At 33.6% G+C, this 24633-nt stretch overlaps 1 protein-coding gene across 3 annotated transcripts in view; it reads left to right on the top strand.

Moving 5' to 3' along the window:
- NCAM2 (neural cell adhesion molecule 2) overlaps nucleotides 1-24633 on the top strand; it is a 523753-nt gene that overhangs the window by 335798 nt on the left and 163322 nt on the right. For all 3 annotated transcript variants that reach the window (XM_043593819.1, XM_043593818.1, XM_043593820.1), the window contains 3 exons: nucleotides 2804-2921; nucleotides 15841-16001; nucleotides 18133-18278. In XM_043593819.1, the coding sequence (XP_043449754.1) occupies nucleotides 2804-2921; nucleotides 15841-16001; nucleotides 18133-18278 (425 nt within the window). The remainder of the gene's footprint in view (nucleotides 1-2803; nucleotides 2922-15840; nucleotides 16002-18132; nucleotides 18279-24633) is intronic.

The following is a 24633-nucleotide window of genomic DNA, read 5'->3' as shown; positions in this document are numbered from 1 at the left end:
AGTTACATTAGACAGATTCTGTCTGTGCAATTGCTGCCTGGGTTGGGAGACAGATGCCTGGTGCTGACTATTCTACCATCTTTTCCAAATCCTCCCTTACGCTAATTTCTGAATGCCACACAGCCTTAAGAGTGCAAGCAAGGAAAAGTAAATAAGAAAGGACCATGAGTCTTCATGTTAGTAGTCCTCTGCCAGAGAGAGGACATACATGTGAATTTATTTGATGACATACATTTTGGCCAAATCTGATTAATCAATGCGTTATAAAAGAGTAGCTTTCCTGACAGTGGTGGTGATTGGGGATTGGGAAGTTGTTTTCCTTATCCCGAATAAATTTGGAGGGATTATTGTTCTGATCACCTTGAATCACGTGAGTATTCCATGCTTAGTACAATGTTCTTCATCTTCTGAGACATATTTAGGGACAGTGCATAGAGGAAGACTGCAAGACACAGAAGGCAAATGGAACCGCTGGATGTCATTGTTGATGCAAGTGAATTAGGCTATCAAATTAGAGGTTATCTTTGGTGCCTCTGCAGCCAGCAAAGGGAATTAATTGTAACATGAAGGTGGGCCAAAACCTTTGTATAAGTGAGTTCTGGAGCCACTTCCCTACACGTTCTCATGTGTCTTGAAGCTGAAGAATGAAAACTGAAATTTATCAGAAAGGATTGACTACATAATATACACAATATAAATCTTTGTAAAGTTATTAGAACTAGATATTTCGGATATAGTCAAATACAAAAAAAAGTATTTTTAAGAAGGTAAAATAGAGTAGAAAAAGCATACTACATATGGGTCTTATGAGACAAGAAATTTGGATGAAATATAATTGTAATCCCTTTTAAAATTGTTTAATCCAACTCAATAGCAAATTCTGAACCAAAGATAATATACGTAAAAGTGCTCTATAGTCTAACACAGTGGCTAACAAATTCCCTGCACATCTTGGCATCAGAACTCGTGAAAACTTCTGCAGGTTTTGAGGCTATTATCCTTCAGAGTAGTTCTGGAATTACTCTTCAAATTACTACTATATAAATATGCAATAGTAATATTGTTCTACAAGTGCACACTCTAAGTAAGAACACCCATTTCATTAGTAGAGCTACTGTATCATAACATGGAAACATTGAGATTTGTCAGTTCTTGCAGATCATCTTGCAGTTCAGTTTATAGAAAAGAGAATTATGATAAGGAACAAATAGTTTGTTTAAGCGAGTAACAGTCATAGGACAAGAACTGGAGCATGTGATTCTCCGATTGGAGGTGTTTCTATTTACACAAATACTTTGCTCTAGAGAGGATTTCTATTAAGAAGTACATTTTCATTGTAATTATTTAATGGTTAAAATATTTATTATTGTAATAAAAATAGTGACAGTGTTCTTGCACCTATGTTTATCATAAGAAAAGGAAAGGCAATACATTTTGATTAAAGTGTTCTTTTCCATAATTACAAAAGAAGGAAAACTAGATACAGAAAGTCAAATTTCAATGTATTTAAAATGCAGAGTTAATGTCTGAAAAAAAAGTCCATCCTATTGTAATACGTGTAATTATTATGTTATTTTAGAGACAGCATGTCAGATCATGTACCTTGTATTTAAATTCATAAAGGCAGAAACTTGATTTATTGTGCTTAATTACTAAGATACATATCAGCTCCTATCTGCACCATCAGCATCAACAATACAGCATGAATGCTGACCTGAATGCTATTGTAGAGATATTTAGTTATTATCACACTTTTTTTTAATGTTTATTTTTGAACAACAGAGTGTGCGTAGGGGAAGGGCAGAGAGAGAGACACAGAATCTGAAGCAGGCTCTAGGCTCTGGGCTGTCAGCACAGACCCTGTTGTGGGGCTCAAACCCACAAATGCAAGATCTTGACCTGAGTCAATATCAGATGCCTAACCAACTGAGCTACCCAGGCACCCCAGTTGTTATCACACTTCTAAATATGTAAAAGACAATTCTACTAACATAATTAATTTTAAGAGCATCATTTTGTCATTTAATTGAAAATCATAAAAGTGTGCATTAAATCAAAATTTATGCTGTACTTTGAAATTTAGTTTCTATTATGGATGCTATTGATTTGTTTATTGCAAACAGTACATTTTAGTAACAGTTTCAACATGTCCGAAATGTGCAGCATATACAGTTTTTGCAATGTAATTAGTTAGAAATTGGGGAAGCTTAATTTTTAAAATTGAATTGTTCATGAAAATCTATTTCATACTCTCTATGTCTTGAGCAGTTTCTCTTCATAAAATGTTCTATAGTTGTGTGAAGAAATTAAGTGCAGTTAATCAGAAAGAACATTATGGTGTGACACCTAATTTGAAAGCCCTGTCTTGAAGCGGTGAATAATTGCTTATAGAATTACATATACCGATGAGAACTCAAATAGGAAATCCATTTATGCTCCAAGTAGATCTCAGTATTGATGTAAGTCAGGAGAGTATTGTCTGTCTTTTTCTGAGAAATATTTCATAAAAGTATACATATAAATTGGTTAAAATGTCTACTTTCTTGTTTAGTTTGATAGATTAAAAATAGTACAATAGCATTAGAACGAATTATCTCATTATTGAAAATGGCACGCAGATCAGTGGTCTTAAAGTTATTTTACTGTGCAACCAAGTCAGTCCTGTTGATATAAATACAGACGTAAACAATAAACTTTTCAGGCTTAAAATTAACAACAACAAAAATTACCTGTAAGAAAGTCCCAATGGTGTTTATAAAATGTTTTTCATCTCTATTTAATCTGTGTTCATCTCTTTTTTCAGTGCCGCCAGCGATCACAATGCCTCAGAAATCCTTTAATGCCACAGCAGAGAGAGGAGAAGAGATGACATTATCCTGCAGGGCCTCTGGCTCTCCCGAGCCCTCTATCTCCTGGTACAGGTAGGTTACAGATACATATCCTTCTGGCTTGTGTCCAGGATCAATCTCATGGAAAAATATTTCTGATCTTATTTTATCAAGAATAAGAGCATTCTTTGGAGTTTCATTTGAAGTTTATGACAGTTTTGTTTTTAGTTAAATTGTAAAAGAGATTAACAGAGTGATTTAACCCAAGTCAAAGACTACACCCATTGCACTGGTCATTCTTTCTAGACTTCAGGTTTCCGCCCAAAATGGGCCCAGGACAGCCACATTAATGTTACAGCTAGAGACTATATGGAAATAGGAATGCTAGCATTAATGGCACCATTGTTGTATGTATATAAAAGTGTATTTTATTCAATTCAATTATATATTTTCTTTATGGACTACATTATTCAGAAAAAAAGCTAATTATGTGCAGTTAAATTTTCATAAATTTAATGTCATTTTTAAAAAGCTTACTTCATCAAATGAATAAACACTCTATCGTAAGTCCATTCTTTAACAGTTTACTTATATTTATATATTTTTAGAATTGTTAAATGTTACTTCATTTTTATTAACATCAAACAGATATCAACGTTGTCATTCTTTTAGGTTGTGGCTTTAACTGTTAAAAGGGAGTCAATGAAACTTTACAGATGGACAATTTTATAAATTCATACTAGTTATTAATTCGGGTTACTACTTAAGCATAGCTACAAATATTTATAGAATCTCTTCTGCACTTCACAAACCAAATAGTGTAAGAATAATCACAAGAAAACAATAAGTAAAAATATATTCCACATTGTCAAAAAAGGGCCAATTGTAAGGATTAGGTTTAAAAAAAAACTATTAAAGAAGAATAATTGCAATCCAATTTTATTTTATTCTGTCACTTCCTGAACATTTACTGATATTCTGCAAGTTCCAAACCTTTATCCATTTAATATAGCAGGTAGCAATAAACGAGATATTTCTTTAAATAGGTGTTTTTAGATGTTCTTTGCAAACTGATTCCTTTGTAACATAATGTTGGTATTTTTAAAAGGATTACACATCAAACATTAACATATTCACCCCAGATAATAATCATGTATCTCAGAGACTTCTGGTTTCTAGTGTGTATCTTAAAGAGTCAATATTACATCTAATTGCAGCACAGAAAAGCTCTTGGACCATTCATTACAATGAACAAATATTGTTCTAGAATCTCATTCTCATCATTGTATCTTTCCAGAGAGACTTCCTTCTGTTTAAATTTCTGTCTTAAAGTTCAACATTTGTTCAAAATTCTCATATTTAAGTGGAAACATAATTATCATACAGGCTAGAATAAATCAGATTCTGAGGCTAACATAATAAATCATTTAAATCTACATTTTTTAATCTTTATATCTTCATATGACATTAGTTTAATGTCTATAATAGTGTAAATAATAATTGTTCTATTCTCTGGATATTTAATATATAATGGGCGAATGGAAGTATATGGTAGTGACATTGACAGAGTGAAAATTAGTATTAGAAGGTTTTATTTTGACATATTTATGTAGGGCTATAAGCATGTTATCCTTGCTAAAAAAAAATTTTAAAATCCTATAAACATTAAGTAATGTAGGGAAGCAGCCCAGCGAGAAGGATCCAGACTACCTGTTGCACAGAGATACTATATCCAAAGGAAATAAGTGCAGCCAATAAAGGAAATAGTTGAGGACCAAACAGTGGGGAAAAATAAGAAGTTTTCACAAAGATAATCAGGAACACTTGGTGGCATGAAAGCTAAAGTGGGAGAAAGGGCAGCTACTCTAAAATATCTCTCCCCTGTGCCATTCAAATGGTTCTTCTACATCTGTTGAAAATACCATATGGGTTTTTAGCATTAACCCAATTAGATCAGTGAATTCCATTGATTTCCAAATGTTAAAATAATTTTGCATTCCTTGGATTACACCCACTTGATTATGCTATATTGTCCTTTTTATGTATTGCTGGAGTTACTATGCAGATAATTTGTGAAAATTGCCACATTCACGGTTATGAGAGATATTGTTTTATTGTGTTCTTATTCTTGACTTGTGTGGGATCAGGGAAACACTGAATTCATAGAATGAGTTAGGGAAGTGTTTCCTCTTTTGTATATAATACTAACTATTTTTTACTTAAATATTTGGAAAAATTTACAGTGAAACCACCTGGGTTAGAACTTTTCTTCTGTAGAGGTTTAACTACAAATTCAAGTTATTTCACAGATCTGGGTCTATCCCAGTAATACCTTTGTCTTTAGTGGTCTCTTGTGATGTATATCTTTTCAGCAATGTGTCCTTTTCATTCCAGTTGTTTTTACTAGCTTTAAGTCATTTACAGTATTCCCTTGCTATACTTTTTTTACTTTTCAAAATTTTTATTTAAATTCTAGTTAGTTAACATATAGTGTAAAATTGGTTTCAGGTGTAGGATTTAGTGATTCATCACTACACGTAACACCCAGTGCTCATCACATGTGCACACCTTAATACCCATCACACCCATTTAGTCCATCCCCACACACCTCCCTCTAACCACCCTGTTTGTTCTCTGTCGTTAGAGTCTCTTAATGGTTTGTTTCCGCCCCCCTTTTTTTGTTTTTGTTTTTTCCTTCCCTATATGTCCCTCTGTTTCATTTCTTTAGTTCCACATATGAGTGAAATCATATGGTATTTCTTTCTGTAATGGCTTATTCCACTTAGCGTAATACACTCGAGCTCCATCCATGTCATTGCAAATGGCAAGATTTCATTTATTTGATGACTGAGTGAGTAATATTCCATTTTGCATATATACCACAACTTCTTTATCCATTCATCAGTCAGTGGACATTTGGGCTCTTTTCGTAATTTGGCCATTATTGATAAGGCTGCTGTAAACATTGGGGTGCAAGTGCTCCTTCAAACCTGTTCTTGTAATGTTATTTTTGACATTGGTTATTTAGAATGTTGTTAATTTGTTTCCAAATATTTGAGTATATTTCATATATATTTCTGCTACTAGTTTCTAACTGAATTTCTTAATTGTCATAAAACATACTTTGTATAATATCAATTTGCTTAAATTTATTGGGTCTCATTTTATAATCTAAATTTTTAAATGTTCTTTGTGCACTTGAAAAGAATATATATTCCACTGTTGTATGGAGTAGTCTCTAAATATCAAATAGGTCAGCTGGTTGATTAATATTGTTCACATCTTCTATATCCTTAATGATTTTACAAGCATTGTCTATTTTTCTGTGCTCAGTTCTCTCTGTTTTGTTTCATGTCTTTTGAAGCTCTGGTATGTGTTTATACATTTATCAACATCATATCAATATTATAAAATTATTAAAGGAATTTGTTTAGGAATGAAATGATATCAGATAGAACTTTCAGCGCTTTTTTTTGTTTTTTCAAATTTTTATGTCTTCAAGTTCACTAAATTATATTGATATATTTTCAAAATTGTTGATTATTTTTCTTTTGTAATGTTTAATCTACTTTCAGATTCACCAGAGTATTTTTCATCCTTCTATTTTTTATCTCTACACATTTGATGGAGGACTTTATTTCCAAGGCAAATTGGTATATAGCATTATTAGTTTCAGGTGTAAATCATAATTTGATTTTCATATAACTTTCAAAGTGATCACCATAGTGAGTCTAGTTACCATCTGTCACCATGCAATTGATTCCCTTCACCCATCTCACCCACCCTCTAATTCCTTTCCCCTCTGATATCTACCAATCCATTCTCTGTATCCAGGAGATAGTTTTGTTTTATTTGTGCACTTGTTTTATTTTTCAGCTTCCACATGTAAGTGAAATCATATGGTATTTATATTTCTCTGTCTGACTTGTATCACTTAGCATAACACATTTAAGGTCCGTTTGTATTGTGAAAAATGGCAAGATTTGCTTCCTTTTTATGGAATTTTTCCAGTTTTTTTTTCTTGTAACTGATTTCTAGTGTCATACCATTGTGGTTAGAAAAGATGCTTGGTATGTGAAATATCTTTTTAAATTTATTGAGACTTGTATGTAGCCTAATGCCATTTATCCTGGAGAATGTTCCATGTCACTTGAGAAGAACATGTATTCTACTACTTTTAAATGGACGGTTCTGTTTATATCTATTAAGTCCATCTGGACTAATGTGTTGTTTAAGGCCAATGTTTCTTATTGATTTTATGTCTGGATGATAGATCTGTTGGTGTAAATGGGGTATTAAAGTCCTCTACTCTTATTGTCTTGCTGTCAATTTTTACCTTTAGGTCTCTTAATACCTGCTTTATATATTTAGGTATTCCTATATTGGGCACATAATTATTTACAAATGTTATATCCTCATTTGTAATGACCCCATTACCATTACATAATGCCTTCCTTGTTACATGTGTAGTACTTGTTTTAAACTCATCATTTTGTCTGATATAGTATAGCTTTGTTTTCATTTTCATTTGCATGGAATATCTTTTCCTATCCCTTCACTTTTTTTAAAATTATTATTTTATTTTAGAAAGAGAGAGAGAGCACATGTGAGTTGAGGAGAGGGGCAGAGGGAGAGAGATCATTTTTAAGCAGGTTCCATGTTCAGCATGGAGCCTGATGCTGGGTTCAATCTCTCACGACCCTGAGATCATGACATGAGCCTAAATCAAAAGTCAGATACTTAAGCAACTGAGCCATCCAGGCATCCCTCTATCCCTTCACTTTAAATCTCTGTGTCCTTAGATCTGAAGTGAGTCTCTTATAGACAACACATCAATAGGTCTTGTTTTTTTTCCATTTAGTCACTTATATTTTGATTGGAGAATTTAGTCCATTTGCATTTAAAGTAATTATTGATAGGTATGTACTTATTGCCATTTTTTTCATTGTTTTCTGAATGGTTTGTAGTTCCTCTCTGTTCCTTTCTTTTTTCTCTTGCTCTCTTCCCTTGTGGTTTGATACTTCTTTATAGTGTTGTGTTTAGATTACTTTCCCATTATCCTTTGTGTGTCTACTAGGGTTCCCATATAACAGACAGTGTAGCATTTTATTCTAAGTTGATAGCAACATAATTTTGAATACATATTAAAGACTCTAGATTTTTATTCCCCCAACACATGTTTTATGTTTCTGATGTTATATATTACATCTTTTGTGTGTGTGTATACCTTAACAAATTATTATAATTATAGTTGATTTTACATTTGTTTTTTAACCTTCCTTGTAAATTTTTAAGTGGTTGATCCACTATATTTACTGTAAATTTGGCTTTTCCAATCAGATATTTAGTTTCATATATTTTCTTGTTACTAGTTAGTACCTTTTATTTTCAGCTTGAAGAAGTACCTTCAACATTTCTTGTAAGGCTGGTCTAATGGTATGAAATCACTTAACTTTTGGTTGTCTGGAAAACTATCTCTCCTTTATTTTGAATGATAGCCTTGCTGGGTAGAATATTCTTGGTTGGCAATCTTTCCTTTCAGCACTTTGAATATATCATGCCACTTTCTTTTGGCCTGAAGAGTTCATGCTGAAAAATCAACTGATAGTCTTATAGGTACTTTTATGATAGTCTTTATATGTATCATGTTGTTCTCTTGCAAACTTTAAGATTTTCTCTTTTTCTTTAACTGTTAACATTTTAATTATAATGTGTCATGATGTGGATCTCTTTGGTTTCATCTTCTTTGGAACTCTCTGTTCTTTCTGGGCCTGGATGTCTCTTTCCTTCCCTAGGTTGGTTAAATTTTCAGCCATTATTTCTTAAAGTATCCATTTCTCTTTCTCTTCTCCTTCTGGGACTCTATAATGTGAATGTTATGCCACTTGATGTTGTCCCATAGTTCCCACAAACTATCTTCACTTTTTAAAATTCCCTTTTTATTGTTGTTTTTTTAGTTGTTCTCTTTGGGTGAGTTCCACTGCCCTGTCTTCCAGGTTGCTGATGTGTTTTTCTGCCTCATCTAAACTGCTGTTGAAATTCTTTAGTTTAGTTTAGTGTATTTTTTTTAGTTCAGTTATTGTATTCTTCAGTATTGTGACTTCTGTTTAACACTTTCTTACATTTTCTGTCTCTTTGTTTGAAGTTCTCACTGTGTTCATCTATCCTTCTTCCAATTCAGTGAACATCTTTATGACCATTACTTTGAACTCTTTGTCAGGTAAATTACTTATCTCCCTTTTATCAAGGATTTTTTTTCTTTTCTGGGTTTTATCTTGTTTTTTCTTTTGGAGTGTATTCTTGCTTTCTAATTTTCCTTTTCTCCATATTTTTGTTTCTGTGTATTAGATGGAACAGCTACCTCTCCCATTCTAGAGGAGTGCCCTTGTGCACATAATGGAACTATGATTCAACCTTGCCTGAGTTCTTGGTTGACTCTTACACATTTGTGCTTATCTATGTAGCATAATTTATTTTTAATAAGGTAGAACCCATGGGTGGAATGGGAAGCTTGCTATTGCAGGGCCCAGGGATACACAGCATGTGGGAAGAGTGAGCCTGCTGGCTTCAGAGAGGCTGTGAGGGAGCCTGGAGGGAGCCCAGAACAGGAGTGAGCCAACTGGAAATAATAAGACTGGCAGAGCTCATGGGCAGGGCAAGCCAGGCAGCTGCAGTAGGACTGTGGGAGAGCACAGGGGTGGAGAAGCCCTACAACACTAGAAATGTTGAGTGAGAATTTAAAAATGGTGCCGACCAGCATCTTCTCCTCTGGAGAAAGTCCTTCAAGGTCCCTGTGTCTCCAGCACATTCTTGAACATTAGCTAATGAATCTCCATTGTATATAGAAAGGTGCTTTCAAAATTGCATTTTTTGTAGATTCCTGACATGAGTAAGTCTGGGTAAGACTTTTTTTAAAAGCAAACTTTTCATTTTCCATAGCCTTTTGGATGTCCTTGATGTAAGCCCTTTTGCTTTGCAGAGTCAGCTGTTTTTGGGTGTTCATTTCTACAGTGTAGGTCCCAAGGTTTGGGGGTGCCTGATATAGGGTATAAAACCTTCACTTCTCAACGAGAAACTGTTATTTTAACAGTATTTTCTCCTAACTTGATAATCTATGTCATTTCTAGATCTTTTTAATTGATTGAATTTTCTCTTTGGTATACGCCATATTTTCCCAGTTATATACTATCCTGGTAATTTTTGATTGGGTGCAGATATTAAGGATTTTATGTTTTGGAAGTGGTGATTGTTTTTGTATTTTCTTACTTTGTTTTTAGATACAGAAATAGCTTGGGAAAAATTTGATGTTTTGAAGATTGCATTTAGGCTCTTTTAGTGCAACTACAACCTGGGATTAATATGCTTCTGTGCTTGAGGCAATATTCTTCTAAAAGGGGTGACTTAACGTCCTGCATTTTAGGAAATTTCTCTACTCTGGATGGTTGAGATGCAAATTATTCCTGGTTCTGGGATTGTTGTGCTTTATCTTTTCCAATGGTTATTTCCCTTTCTTTGGAAGGTCTTACTGGCATGCAATTACTGATAAGTATTCAGTTAAAAATTGGTTAGGAACACATTGCAGATCTCTCTACTATCTTTCTTGTGTAGCTCTTTTTTTCTTACATTCACTGATCCACAAATTCTAGCTACTTTAACCACTTCCTACTGAGAACTCTCCCTAGCTGTGTTTGGGCTCTCCCTCTGTGAGCCACAGCCTGGAAACACTCTTCAAGTACCAGGATATGGTGGTCTTCTGAGGTCACTGTCTTGAGCTACTTGAAAACTATTATTTAATCTGTGTCTAGTGTTGTTTGCTGTTTACAATGAGAGGGTATATATGGTTCCCTGTTACTCCATTGTGGTTGAAAGTGGAATTATCCTCCTTTCTTTATCATTTCCACTAATTCCATAATTCCATGATTCATTCTCTCTCTCTTTCATCTCTCTGTCTCTCTCTCTCTCTTTAATCTACATCCAAGTTAGTTACCATAGAGTGCAACAATGATTTCAGGGGTAGATTCCTTAATGCCCCTTACCCATTTAGCCCATCCTCCCTCTCCTACAACCCCTCCAGTAACCCTCTGTTTGTTCTCCATATTTAAGAGTCTCTTATGTTTTGTCCCCATCACTGTTTTTATATTGATTTGCTTCCCTTCCTTTATGTTCATCTGTTTTGTATCTTAACGTCCTCATATGAGTGAAGTCATACGATATTTGTTTTTCTCTGACTAATTTCGCTTAACATAATACCCTCTAGTTCCATCCATGCTGTTGAGATTGGCAAGATTTCATTCTTTTTGATTGCCAAGTAATACTCCATTATGTATATATATACATATATATATATACATATATATATATATGTATATATATATATATACACACACAATAATACATCTTCTTTATCCATTCATCCACCAATGGTGATGGACATTTGGGCTCTTTCTATACTTTGGCTTTTGTTGATAGTGCTGCTATAAGCATGGGGGTGCATGTGTCCCTTTGAAACAGCACACCTGTATCCCGTGGATAAATGCCTAGTAGTTCAATTGCTGGGTCATAGGGTAGTTCTATTTTTAGTTTCTTGAGGAACCTCCATACTGTTTTCCAGAGTGGCTGCACCAGCTTGCACTGCCACCAACAATGCAAAAGAGATCCTCTTTCTCTGCATCCTCGCTAACATCTGTTGTTGCTTGAGTTGTTAATGTTAGCCATTCTGACAGGTGTGAGGTTGTATCTCATCGTGGTTTTGATTTGTATTTCCCTGATGATGCGTGATGGTGAGCATTTTTTCATGTGTCGGTTGGGCATCTGCATGTCTTCCTTGGAGAAGTGTCTATTCCTGTTTTTTGCCCATTTCTTCACTGGATTATTTGTTTTTTGGATGTTGAGTTTGATAAGTTCTTTATAGATTTTGGATACTAACCCTTCATCTGATATGTAATTTGCAAATATCTTCTCCCATTCTGTCGGTTGCCTTTTAGTTTTGCTGATTGTTTCCTTCGCTGTACAGAAGCTTTTTATTTTGATAAGGTCCCAGTAGTTCATTTTTGCTTTTGTTTCCCTTACCGCTGGAGACGTGTTGAGTAAGAAGTTGCTGTGGCCAACATCAGAAAGGTTTTGCCTGCTTTCTCCTCAAGGATTTTGATGGCTTCCTGTCTTACATTGAGGTCTTTCATCCATTTTGAGTTTATTTTTGTGTATGGTGTAAGACAGTGGTCCAGGTTCATTCTTCTCCATGTTGCTGTCCAGTTTTCCCATCACCACTTGCTGAAGAGACTGTCTTTATTCTATTGGATATTCTTTCCTGCTTTGTCAAAGATTAGTTGGCCATAAATTTGTGGGTCCATTTCTGGGTTCTCTATTCGGTTCCATTGATCTGAATGTCTGTTTTTGTGCCAGTACCATACTATCTTGATGATTACAGCTTTGTAGTATAGCTTGAAGTCTGGGATTGTGATGCCTCCTGCTTTGGTTTTCTTTTTCAAGATCACTTTGGCTCTTTGGGGTCTTCTCTGGTTCCATACAAATTTTAGGATTGTTTGTTCTAGCACTGTGAAGAATGCTGGTATTATTTTGACAGGTATTGCATTGAATATGTGGATTGTTTGGGGTAGTATTGACATTTTAACAATATTTGTTCTTCCTATCCAGAAGCATGGAATCTTTTTTCCTTTTCTGTGTGTATCTTCTTAAATTTCTTTCATAAGCTTTTTATAGTTTCATTGTATAGATTTTTCACCTCTTTGGTTAGATTTATTCCTAGGTATTTTATGGGTTTTGGTGCAACTGTAAATGGGATCGATCCCTTGATTTCTCTTTCTGTTGCTTCATTGTTGGTGTATAGGAATGCAACCAATTTCTGTGCATTGATTTATATCCTGCAGTTTTGCTGAATTCATGGATCAGTTTTAGCGTTTTTTTGATGGAATCTTTTGGTTTTTCCATATACTATATCATGTTATCTGCCAAGAGTGAAAGTTTGACCTCCTCCTGGCCAATTTGGATGCTTTTTATTTCTTTGCATTGTCTGATTGGTGAGGCTAAGACTTCCAATACTACTTTGAATAACAGTGATGAGAGTGGATATCCCTGTCTTGTTCCTAACTTTAGGGGGAAAACTCTTAGTTTTTCCCTATTGAGGATGATATTAGCATTGGGTCTTTCATATATGGCTCTTATGATCTTGAGGCATGATCCTTCTATCCCTACTTTCTTGAGGGTTTTTATCAAGAAAGGATGCTGATGGTATTACTATCAATGAGTTTATGTTTGTGCTTAATTGATTTGTATATATGGGAGCTTTCACATTGGGAGCATAAATGTTTACAATTATTAGGTCTTCTTGGTGGATAGAGCCCTTAATTATGATATAATGCCCTCTTCATCTCTTGTTACAGTCTTTTTTTAATGTCTGTAAGTATGGCTACTCCGGCTTTCTTTTGTTGACCATTAGCATGATAGATGGTGCTCACCCCTTACTTTCAATCTGAAGGTGTCTTTAGGTCTAAAGTGGGTCTCTTGTGAACAGCACAGAGATGGATTTTGTTTTCTTAACCATTCTGTTACCTTATGTCTTTTGATTTAAACATTTAGTCCATTGACGTTTAGAGTGAGTACTGAAAGATATGAATTTATTGCCATTATGTTTCTTGTAGAGTTGGAGTTTCTGGTGGATTCCGTGATTCTCATACCTATTTTCTTGTGCCTAGAAAAGCATTACTTAGAGAAGTGGTTTGAGTTTCAAGTATGAGCTTATATAATTCCACCAGAATTCTTTGAAAGTCTTTTGCACACATGGCATTCTCCAGAAGTGGATTGTGAATAATAACAAGTATATTCTATATCACAAGTTTGTTAAGAGAGAGGAATTTAGAAACTATTACTTTGGTTAGTTCCCTTGCTGATATTTTTAAATTAAGTTCTTGAAGGGAACATAGTCTTTATATACTTATTTCCTCTAAATCTCTTCTAGATCTACCCATCCACTGCAAAGCCCAAATCATAATTTTTCCCCATGAAAATTAGAAGTATTTCACTCATCTTTTGCCTTTTCTCCTACTACAGTAGATCCCTCTTTCCCCTACTTAACATACAAGAAGTTATGAATAAATTAATTAATGATATCTACCTTATCCTCTGTTACTGCCAGTCATATTATCAATTCTTCATGATAGGTAGCCATGTCTCACTCATTTGCCGTACTTCAAACATTTATCACAATATTTCACATGAGGTAGAGAAACAACCCTCTTTATGAGACAGAGCACTAGAATTTAGTTATTATGCTTCTTATATTACTGTGTGAACCTAGTTGTCTTCATCTGTGAATTAAGGGGTGTGAAAATTATACTTAAAATTTTTGTTTTCTAATCTGTGAATGATGGTGGGAGTGAAAATAGACATCTATGAGCTAATTGTGAGCTTTTAATCAGGTAGAATTTATAGGGAAAGTGTATTATAAACCACAGATTGCTTAAATTTCTATGTATTATTATTATTCTTACTGTTGTTTTGTTATACAAATTAGTAATTTCTACTTGGCTAGTGTAAGAAATATATTATATCACTAATTACTATGAAGGCTATATATATTACATTCTGGACAAAAATGCTGGAATATCATATTTCATTGTTGTTAGTTTTAGATTCATAAAATATAAAAATATATAAAAATACAGCAACATATATATCTATATATATAGAGAGAGATATCTATGTATCTATATATATATAGATATAGATATACATTTGCTTTTGGTATTTTACAAACCCTACTTTTGGACCCCACTCTTACGATATTTTTGCACATTTCATGATATCTTTAGAGATGTCAGTAGAAACTGGAAAAACAGATGCTAATGAGTCATAGAAAGATAAGTATTGTATTAGGATATGCACCATACCTAGCTTTCGGGTAAGTGAAACCAGAATTCACTGGAATGATCATTTAGTGTGTTGAAGAAATGTTCTCTCATTCTAGGAATTTTTTTAAATATTTTTTTCAGATATTTGTTTTTAATTTAAACTTGTGTAGACAAATAGATACCCCATCCTCTAAGGACAGATCCTAACATTTTATATCCATGGGCCTTGCAATCAATTCAATCATTCAAAATACCATTATACAAAAAAAATATAGAAGGAAAACTAAAGAGAACAAAGGAGGAGGAAGAGTAAATAAGGAGAATAAACTTGAATGGAAGGAAATATACATTACAAGAAGGTTCCACACATATTAAGGGGAACTGTGGAAATTGCTTAAGATTTAAATATATTTAAAATATTTTTTACTGTAAGTATTACAGGCGAAAATTGAAAAACATTGTTTTAACAGACAACACAAACTGGAATTGGAAGAGAGTGAAGACTATTTCAGTTCAGAAAGAACTTGGAAAATATTGAAAATTATTGATGTCTAAGAGGGAAGATATCTAAGAAAAGTGATTTCTCCTCATTAATGAATTAAGTCATCATATTCAGCATAATTTCTCTCACTGCACTTGCAAATAATTGTTTCATCTTGCCCCTTTATTGGTAATACTTATTTGCAATATAAATTGGTAATGTATTTAAATTGCATTTACTTTGAAACTTCTTTAAGGGATATTTCCATAGAAACTATATTAAATGTGTCCTAGGGACCTAGTAAATGTGCGTTGACTCACCAACATAAAAAGTGTATATAGAATTAAGATCAGCAACACAAAATTTTTTTGCTAATAAGGTAAAAATTGAACGAATGTGCTTTTTTGCCAAAAAAGTGTTATGATTTCAACATAGCTCAAAAGTCACTCTTGTCTCTAAATCCAAAGCAGTTTTCAAGTATAATTTTAATGCCTAGTAATTGAGTTTTCACTGAGCTACTAAAAGTACACTTGTGATTGGAATATAGCCTTGTCTATCAATAGCCATGAAATGATTGACAATGAGTGATCAAAAAATTGAGTACAATCTCCTTCTGAGTTATGACGTCAGATTTATGAAGATCAACCTCTGTTTTCTTCTTTAGGAATGGCAAGTTCATTGAAGAAAATGAAAAATACATATTAAAAGGAAGCAATACAGAACTCACTGTCAGGAACATAATTAATAGTGATGGCGGTCCTTATATCTGCAGGGCCACAAATAAAGCAGGAGAAGATGAAAAACAGGCATTCCTCCAGGTCTTTGGTAAGTATTATAGCATAGTGGTTAAAATTATGATGTCTAGAGGGAGGTCTGAGTCAAATTGTACTCTGTTACTTATATGTCACTAACTTTCCAAAATTAAATCTCATTTCTCATCTGAAATATATTTTAGCATTGCAGCTACCAGATAGAATTATTTTGAGAATTACATGAAACGATACATGTATATTCTTGTAAAATATTGGCTGACTCATAACAGAAGATGGAAGAAAATTCATTTAAATTACACATATTGGGATCCGTTACAATTTATATATAATATGGGTTGGTCTTCATAAATCTTTAAGTGACACATATTGGGATTAGTTGTACTTTGAATATACTTCAAAACAATACCTCTATAAAGCTATAATTAGGAAATGTCTATGTGTAACCATTAGTAAATACTCCTTTTTTTCATTTTTTTAAAAGGAAATATGAATATCTTCCATATTTACTAAGAGCCATATTGCCTTCTTTGGGGAATTTACAAAAAGTAGATAACTAGTAAGGGTTTTAAAATTATTATGATTGATTTAGCTTCCATTTATGTTTGTAAGAAGAAAAGGAATTTTTCTAGTGTATTTAGAATATATCATTGTCTTTAACAACCATAATACTAAAAATTAAATGCACTAATAATAATTAATATGTTTTCTCCATTTTTCAAAACACTTATCAAAATGATTTCACAACGAAGGGCAGGGAAAGGAAAGAAGGAAGATTCTTTAAGAGTAAGAAGGACAATGGTTCATGCAGAGGAAAAAGTAAACAAACTTAAAACTGTTAGAAATTATAGGAAGCCCTTATCTTGTTATAGCACTATTCCTCACTTAACAAGGTTGTTCTCTTTAAAACCTACACTAAATAAATGACTCAGTATAAAAATAAATTAATTAATTACAAATGATAGTTTCTGAGATAATCCCAAAAGGTAGATATTCTCAATTTGCATCAAAGAGCTCTTATGAAATATTAGGTTTTTTTTTATTAGGGTGGCAGTGAATGAGAACAGAGATAAATAATAGAATGTTTCTAATACTTTCATCTTTTCAAATAGAAAATACTGCATGGTATTCTACATTGCTGTTGTAATCACTTTTGTATAGTAACACTGAACAAATTTGTATTATGTTTGACACAAAATCAAATATATATGTAGTAGAAATCTACCTAAATCCATTAAAGTCAAGGGAGTAAACACTGAGTTAGTAAAAAGTATATATGCCATATTTCCTGTAATAGGAACCTAATTTTCTAAGATTAAAACAACTTATTTATATTACATGATTAATTCCATTTAAAGATTAAATAAACTGTTACTTTTTATGAAATAACAAGTGCTAGCTTTTATCCCTTTGTGGTGTACCAAAATATAAGTACAGATAATACAGTTTTACAATCATAAAGCTCTGTGGTGTCATGTTAATTTGTGGATAGACATAGTTTTTAATATAAAAATAATTTAAATTAGGAGACATTTTTCTCATTTTTGAAGTCATAATTATAAAGTAATTATTAGCCAAAATACCTAAAATATTGTTAAAATAAACTAAGGTAAAATAAATCAATTGGACTATCAAAAAATAACATGTATATATACTTACTTCATAAATATTTTAAATATTATGCATAATTATACTTCATACATATTCAAGATATAGTCATCATTTTCCTTCTTTGGTGAAATCATTTTTAGAGCATAAGAGATAATCACTAAATAAGCTGATGTCACACACAAACACACACACACACACACACACACACACAGAAACATAGATACTCTGAAACTTTTAAACTGGAAATTTTAATTTTATTGCATTAAGAGAGGGAAAAAAATTAAGTGTCTTTAAAATTGCAAAATTTTGAAAGGAATCATAATTTGTATGCTGGTTTCTAAGCCACTTCAAATTATTTTTCGGATAATCGATGAGAATTATTTTTAAAGTTTTTTCTTCTGTGCGTTCAACTGTCTCTTGGCACTCCTTTGAAGCAAAGCAAGCTGCAGGAACTGCCACAAAGTTGATAATTTTGTACTGGGCTCATGTGGACTCAAATGCCTGCCATGGCTTTTAAGTCTGAGTGGTAATATTTTCCTCCCATACAGATTGAGTAATGTATATATTCTTTACAGTACAGCCTCACATAATACAGCTTAAAAATGAGACTACACATGAGAACGGTGAAGTCACGCTTACATGTGAAGCAGAAGGGGAGCCTATTCCAGAAATCACTTGGAAAAGAGCCGTAGATGGCATCACGTTTTCTGAAGGCGATAAGGTAACAGGAGCTCAATATCTAGTGATTTTCAGTACCTTTGTGTTTTCAGAGTTTTTGCCTATTATTAAATCTCACCGTGGACTCCAGCTTCTCGAGTAACTTGTAGGAATACAAGAAATGGTTTAATTTTTAAAAGGGTAACTCCACCACAGGCAGCCTAAAAATAAGGTCAGGGGAGAAAAGAGTGAAAGTATAATATTTAAAGATGTTTTTCATTAAGCCACAAAATATTAGGTTATTGATATTCTTTTTTTTTTTTTAAGGTTATTTATTTTTGGGACAGAGAGAGACAGAGCATGAACGGGGGAGGGGCAGAGAGAGAGGGAGACACAGAATCGGAAACAGGCTCCAGGCTCCGAGGCATCAGCCCAGAGCCTGACACGGGGCTCGAACTCGCAGACCGCGAGATCGTGACCTGGCTGAAGTCGGACGCTTAACCGACTGCGCCACCCAGGCGCCCCGGTTATTGATATTCTTAAGTTTGCTTTCATGGACTTTTGGCATACTTCGAATCTGTAAATTTTCTTATTGCAATTTTAACATCCCCCCTCCTGTATCCAGTGTTGTGAAAATGGAAGTCATTTACATTCTCCAGATGCTGGTTGTTATTAACTCTTTACTCTGTAGAATTGTCTTCGTGTAGCAGAAGATTAGGTTGCTGCTTTCATATAATTTAGAATCTAAGAAAGAGAAGTAACTGCAACAGCATTCTGGCAGTTGTCATTCCCATGTAAATTGGTGACCTGTCAATAGAATGCATTCAGATTACTAAGAAATGAATTAGTAGGTTTTCATTATTGCTATTTTTCATAGTTACTGATATAAAACTCCAAAGTATAGAAGAAAGTGAAACAGAAAGAAAAGAGAGTGAATTAATGATACGATGGAACTGTCATTTGACACGTATGAAGGAGGGTAGGATTAAGCTTAGGTTTCTTTTCTCAATATTGAAGAGAAACTCCTTTAAACCTTTCATTAATTTAAATCAAGGTCTGAAAAACATAGTCATTTCTGAAATAAAAGTGCATTTGACTTACCAACAGTGATAGCAGAAAAATTTGAAACCACCTTATTTGAAATATACTTTCTGTCCCTCTAACACGTTATGTAATTTTTTAACATGCTGACTCCATAAATTGACAAAATAGCCATTTACTTGTTTATTTGCTATTTATTCTTTGCAAGAATTGTATTCATATATATGATATATATATGTATGTATCATATATAATATTATACATATGATATATCACACTTATTTACCTCATTTTCTCCTCATGATGGCATTTTTTTTAAAGTTTATTTATTTTGAGAGAGAGAGAGTGCACAAGCAGGGAAGAAGCAGAGACAGAGAGGGAGAGAGAATCCCAAGCAGGTCCTGCACTGTCAGCGTGGAGCAGGGCTCCGACCACGAACCCGTGAGATCATGACCTGAGCTGAAACCAAGAGTCTGACACCTAACCAACTGAGCTACCCAGGCACCCCAAATGATGGCATTTTTTAAGACCTTGTATCACTTTTGGTAATAGTTATGCTGTTTTTATTTACTTATTTTATATATACAAATTGAAAATCAAATTTATAAAATATCTTTTGGCAATCCAGAGAAATGATATAGAGTTTGCTTTCAATTTTTATTAACAGGAAATCATAGATATTATTATGGGACAGTTGCAAAATCTGAAAGGACTTATATTTTAGATATATAAAACTGTAGGTGATTGTTTTTATGTCAGTTAAGTATATTTCTTGAGACAAGATCACTCTCAAAATAATGATTTTCATATCTATAAAGCCTTATTAAATATACCTTCATATTCCTAACTCATGTTTTCATTATTTTCCTGACCACTCTAAAATTCCTAAGAGTTCTCATCTTAAAGGTAGTATTTACTCTTCATTTAATAGGTGTTTCTTTATGTGTGTACCAAAAATGAAAGATACATTATATTCAGTTATTTTATTAATGAAAAGTTAGAAAATAACCAGAAGGTTGTGATATTTTATTTTATAGTCTAAACCCCAGGCCACCCAAAACTATATACAGAAATTTCTTCTCTAGTAGTTATGAAAAATAATCAACTAGTTTTGTTTGAAAAGAACTTTCCTCATGGGAAAGATTTATTAAGGATTTGGAAAGTCTGGGACTGGTATGTTAGCAGACCTCCCTTCCCATGGAATAAATGTTAGGAGTCCATGAGAAGTGTTCACTGCCTAGCAAACATTGTGTTAATGCATCTTAATAAACACTGTATATATATTGTCTCAGTTTGTGTTCTGGTATCCTTATTACATAATAAATGACGCCAGAACATAGTGGCACAAAGCAACCATTTTCTTTTGCTTGTGATTTTGTGGATCAAGAATTTGGGGAGACTCAGCTAAGTGGATATCATGAGGCATTTCAAATATGCTCACATGTAGATGTTTTCTGTAGCTATAGTTTTGCAGAATGATTGAACTATACATATTAACATACCATAAAATATCCTTGCAAATATGGTGTCCTTCAGAAATTACAACAAAAAATATGGTGCTTAAACACAGAGCTCTCTTAAACTCATGACTATCTCTTCTAATTCACTTTAATGCATTTTGTCTACATTTAAAATAATATGTATAATTTTGGAAACTTTAGGAAATTTCAAAAGCATGTGTAATATGTAAGAAAAATAGTGTCCACTTGCTTTAAAAATATTTTCTTAATATTCATTGCTACTTCAAAATAATATTTTGTTCTTCATTTTTTTAATTTTTTTTAACGTTTATTTATTTTTGAGACAGAGAGAGACAGAGCATGAACAGGGGAGGGTCAGAGAGAGAGGGAGACCCAGAATCAGAAGCAGGCTCCAGGCTCTAAGCTGTCAGCACAGAGCCTGACACGGGGCTTGAACTCACGGACCGTGAGATCATGACCTGAGCCGAGGTCGGCCACTTAACTGACTGAGCCACCCAGGCGTCCCTTGTTCTTCATTTTTAAAGAAATTTCAGTTTTCACTAACTTTTAGTTATCCATTTATTGGAGATTTCTAAGCACTTTATTTTCATGCAACTAAAATATTATTTATAATTTTCCATAAAATATTGATTTACCAGGGTTATCCAGAAACCATCAAACTGACAGCTTGTTATTAACAGATTATCTTGTAGTCATCTTAAGATATATTTGTTTATAAAAATCAGAAATCCCTAGCTTCTTCATTTAATAGATGCTATATACATAATTTTAATAGTATATAAGTATGTACAATAAAGTTTAAGACAAAACCAAAGCTATCGTTGTGGAATATAAAATAGCCATGGATTAAAAGTTGTAAATTGTTTTGCAATTTACAAACTATGCAATCTAATTTTTTGTGTTAAAATCTTTATTTTTATTTATTTTTTTAAGTTTGTTTGAGACAGAGAGGGAGAGAGAAAGCAGCGGGTAGAGAGAGAGGAAGAGAGAATTCCAAACAAGTTCCACACCATCAGCGATGAGCCCAGCACGGGGCTCGATCTCACAAACCATGAGATCATGACATGAGCCAAAGTCAAGAGTCAGATGCTTAACGGACTGAGCCACCTAGGCACCCCTAAAATCTTTATTTTTAAAATAAAACCATGCTTCTTTCACAGAGTTGACCTGGGGATTATGTAAGATTATATTTGTCTTCAGCGTGTTGACATAGTCCCTGGCATTAAAATAAATACTTATCATTTATTTTAAAAGTTTCTTTAGATCATTCCTTATTATCATCCTTATTAATCAATACATGTTAATATGTGTAAGATTATAAATATTGATGAATTTGTATGGGAAGTCATGCAAAATGTCACACATCAAAGTTTAATCCTAATTTCGTCACTTTGATGTGTCATTCACTATATTACCTCTTATATCTAACCTCAGGTTTTGCATGTCTAAATCAGGATAATAAGACATACCTGGAAAAATATTTCTGAAGATAAAATGAGAGTTCACATAACAACATCCCAGATACAAATCAAACATCTTAAAAGTTTTTTTTTTTTTTATCTTGTCTTGGAGGTATCCAGTCGTTAGATATTTTATGCATGAGAAAATGATCATGTTAATTCCCTATTAATGACTGCTGTCACAGATCAAAAATTGTGTGAACATTGTCATATGTGCTGCATTGAATAACACGAGAACAGAATGGTGTCATAGTTGTTATAGTTTGTGCTTTTCTGCCATAGCAATATGTAGAAATTTACTATAGGGCCCTTCGGTAATTCAGTCCATTGAGTATCTGACTGTTGATTTTGTCTCAGGTTATTATCCCAGGGTTGTGGGATTGAGCCCCACGTTGGGCTCCAAGGTCAGCATGGAGCCTGCTTAAGATTTTCTCTCTCCTTTCCTTTTGCCCCTCTCCCCTACTCACATTCTCTCACACTAAATATAAAAGTAAATAAAAAATAATAAAATAAAATCATCTCTAGCACTATTAATTTAATGGCTCAGATACGAACTTGTCTTACCACGCTAAATTCCAGGTCTGGTAACTATATATCACATTCTGCTTGGAAGCTGAAAATGTCCAGAACCTGCATCTGAGTTTCATCTTAATCATTGTATGATTGGTGTCAATCTCTGTCTCTACAGGGAAGTACAGATGAGAGCTCCAACTTCCTATTTGGGATGAGGATAGATTCTTATGCTAAAGAAAGGCTGGTCTTTCTTCTTGGGAGACACAAAATCAGGACCAGAAATATCGTAGATTTCTTTGCACTCTCTCAGATCTGTCTTCTCCCCCACCCCTCAAGTTTCTTCTCTAGGAAGTGATTCATTATTTGCCTTCTTTTGGGCTCAGGTAGAACTCCCACATTCTATAGCAATAAATATTGATTCTAAATAGACTCACATTGTACGAAAAACTGAACAGGTCATTAAATAGGAAGAAAAAATGCTACATGTCACACAGCAAGATTACTTAACAGTGCTTTGTCCATAAATTTTCGAAATATGATTTCAGATTCATAGGATAAACCTGGTGTCTTTTCAACATTTTTAAAGAAAAATATTGTTACTTGTTATGTTAAGAGTAAATGGAAGTAAAAAGATCTACAGGGAGTGATTTTGACTTCTAGAATTCTTACAAAATAGTAAACTAACAGCATGCAATCCCATCTATATGAATAGAATGTTTTATGTAATAATTACAAAGTGCTTGTAATATTGTCTGGGAGATGTCATCTCACATGTGCCATTTATCCACTCCTAAGATACAGAATCTATAATTATTTTATTCCTGTTATACTTGTCCTACATAGTAAATTATAGGCCTTCCTCTACCAGAAATTAATCCCACCCTACACTGATAAGAAGTATTTGAAATGTATAGCAATAAGTTATAACTGTCTTAAGCAGAATTTCTTGAATTTCAGTCCCTTGGCAGTGAGCTTTTCTCTTTACTGTATGCATGGTGCTGCCTGTTATACTGTTAAACACTTAGTTTTCTTTAAATTAGTTTTTCATTTATTCTAATCCTAACCAAAAATACCTGTGGAATCAAAAGCATGGTGACACATTACTTATATTTTTAAATATCATTAAAATAAATACCAAACGATAAAATAAAAATTCTTGGGGCACCTGGATAGCTCAGTCGGTTAAGCATCCAACTCTTGGTTTCTCCTCAGGTCATGATCTTGCAGTTTGTGACTTCCCGTCCCACTGTCAGTGCAGAGCCTGTTTGGGATTCTCTCTCTCTCTCTGTCTCTCTCTCTCTCCCTCTGTCTCTCTGTCTCTCTCTCTCTCTCTGCCCCTCCCACACTCTCAGAATAAATAAATAAACTTAAAAGATTTAAGGGACGCCTGGGTGGCTCAGTTGGTTGGGTGACCGACTTCGGTTCAGGTCATGATCTCACAGTTTGTGAGTTTGAGCCCCGCGTCGGGCTCTGTGCTGACAGCTCGGAGGCTGGAGCCTATTTCAGATTCTGTGTCTCCCCCTCTCTCTACCCCTCCCCTTCTCATGCTCTGTGTCTCTCTGTCTCTCAATAATAAATAAACATTAAAAAATTTTTAAAAAATAAAATAAAATAAAATAAACTTAACATATTTAAATAAAATAAAAATTGTTTTTCCAAGTCATACCAAACTTAGTATGTGTACCTTCACTGGTACCACACTTTTAAATACTGCTTTTGTGTCAAACATACTTTGAATTAATATGATGCCAAGTTTACTTACGAAATTCTGAGGACTGGAACACATTCAAACATATTCTTACTGGGACAGAACCCATTCTCCATCCTCTTATTGTTGGATCCAAGCACTTCCCTCCAGTAAATAAATATGTTTCATTATTAATTAATGGCTAAAGAGTTTACAGATCATAGTAACAGAAACTCA

The sequence above is a fragment of the Prionailurus bengalensis genome, chromosome C2 (assembly GCF_016509475.1).
Source record: "Prionailurus bengalensis isolate Pbe53 chromosome C2, Fcat_Pben_1.1_paternal_pri, whole genome shotgun sequence".
Classification (NCBI taxonomy): Eukaryota; Metazoa; Chordata; class Mammalia; order Carnivora; family Felidae; genus Prionailurus; species Prionailurus bengalensis.
This window is presented reverse-complemented; position numbering and strand designations above follow the sequence as displayed.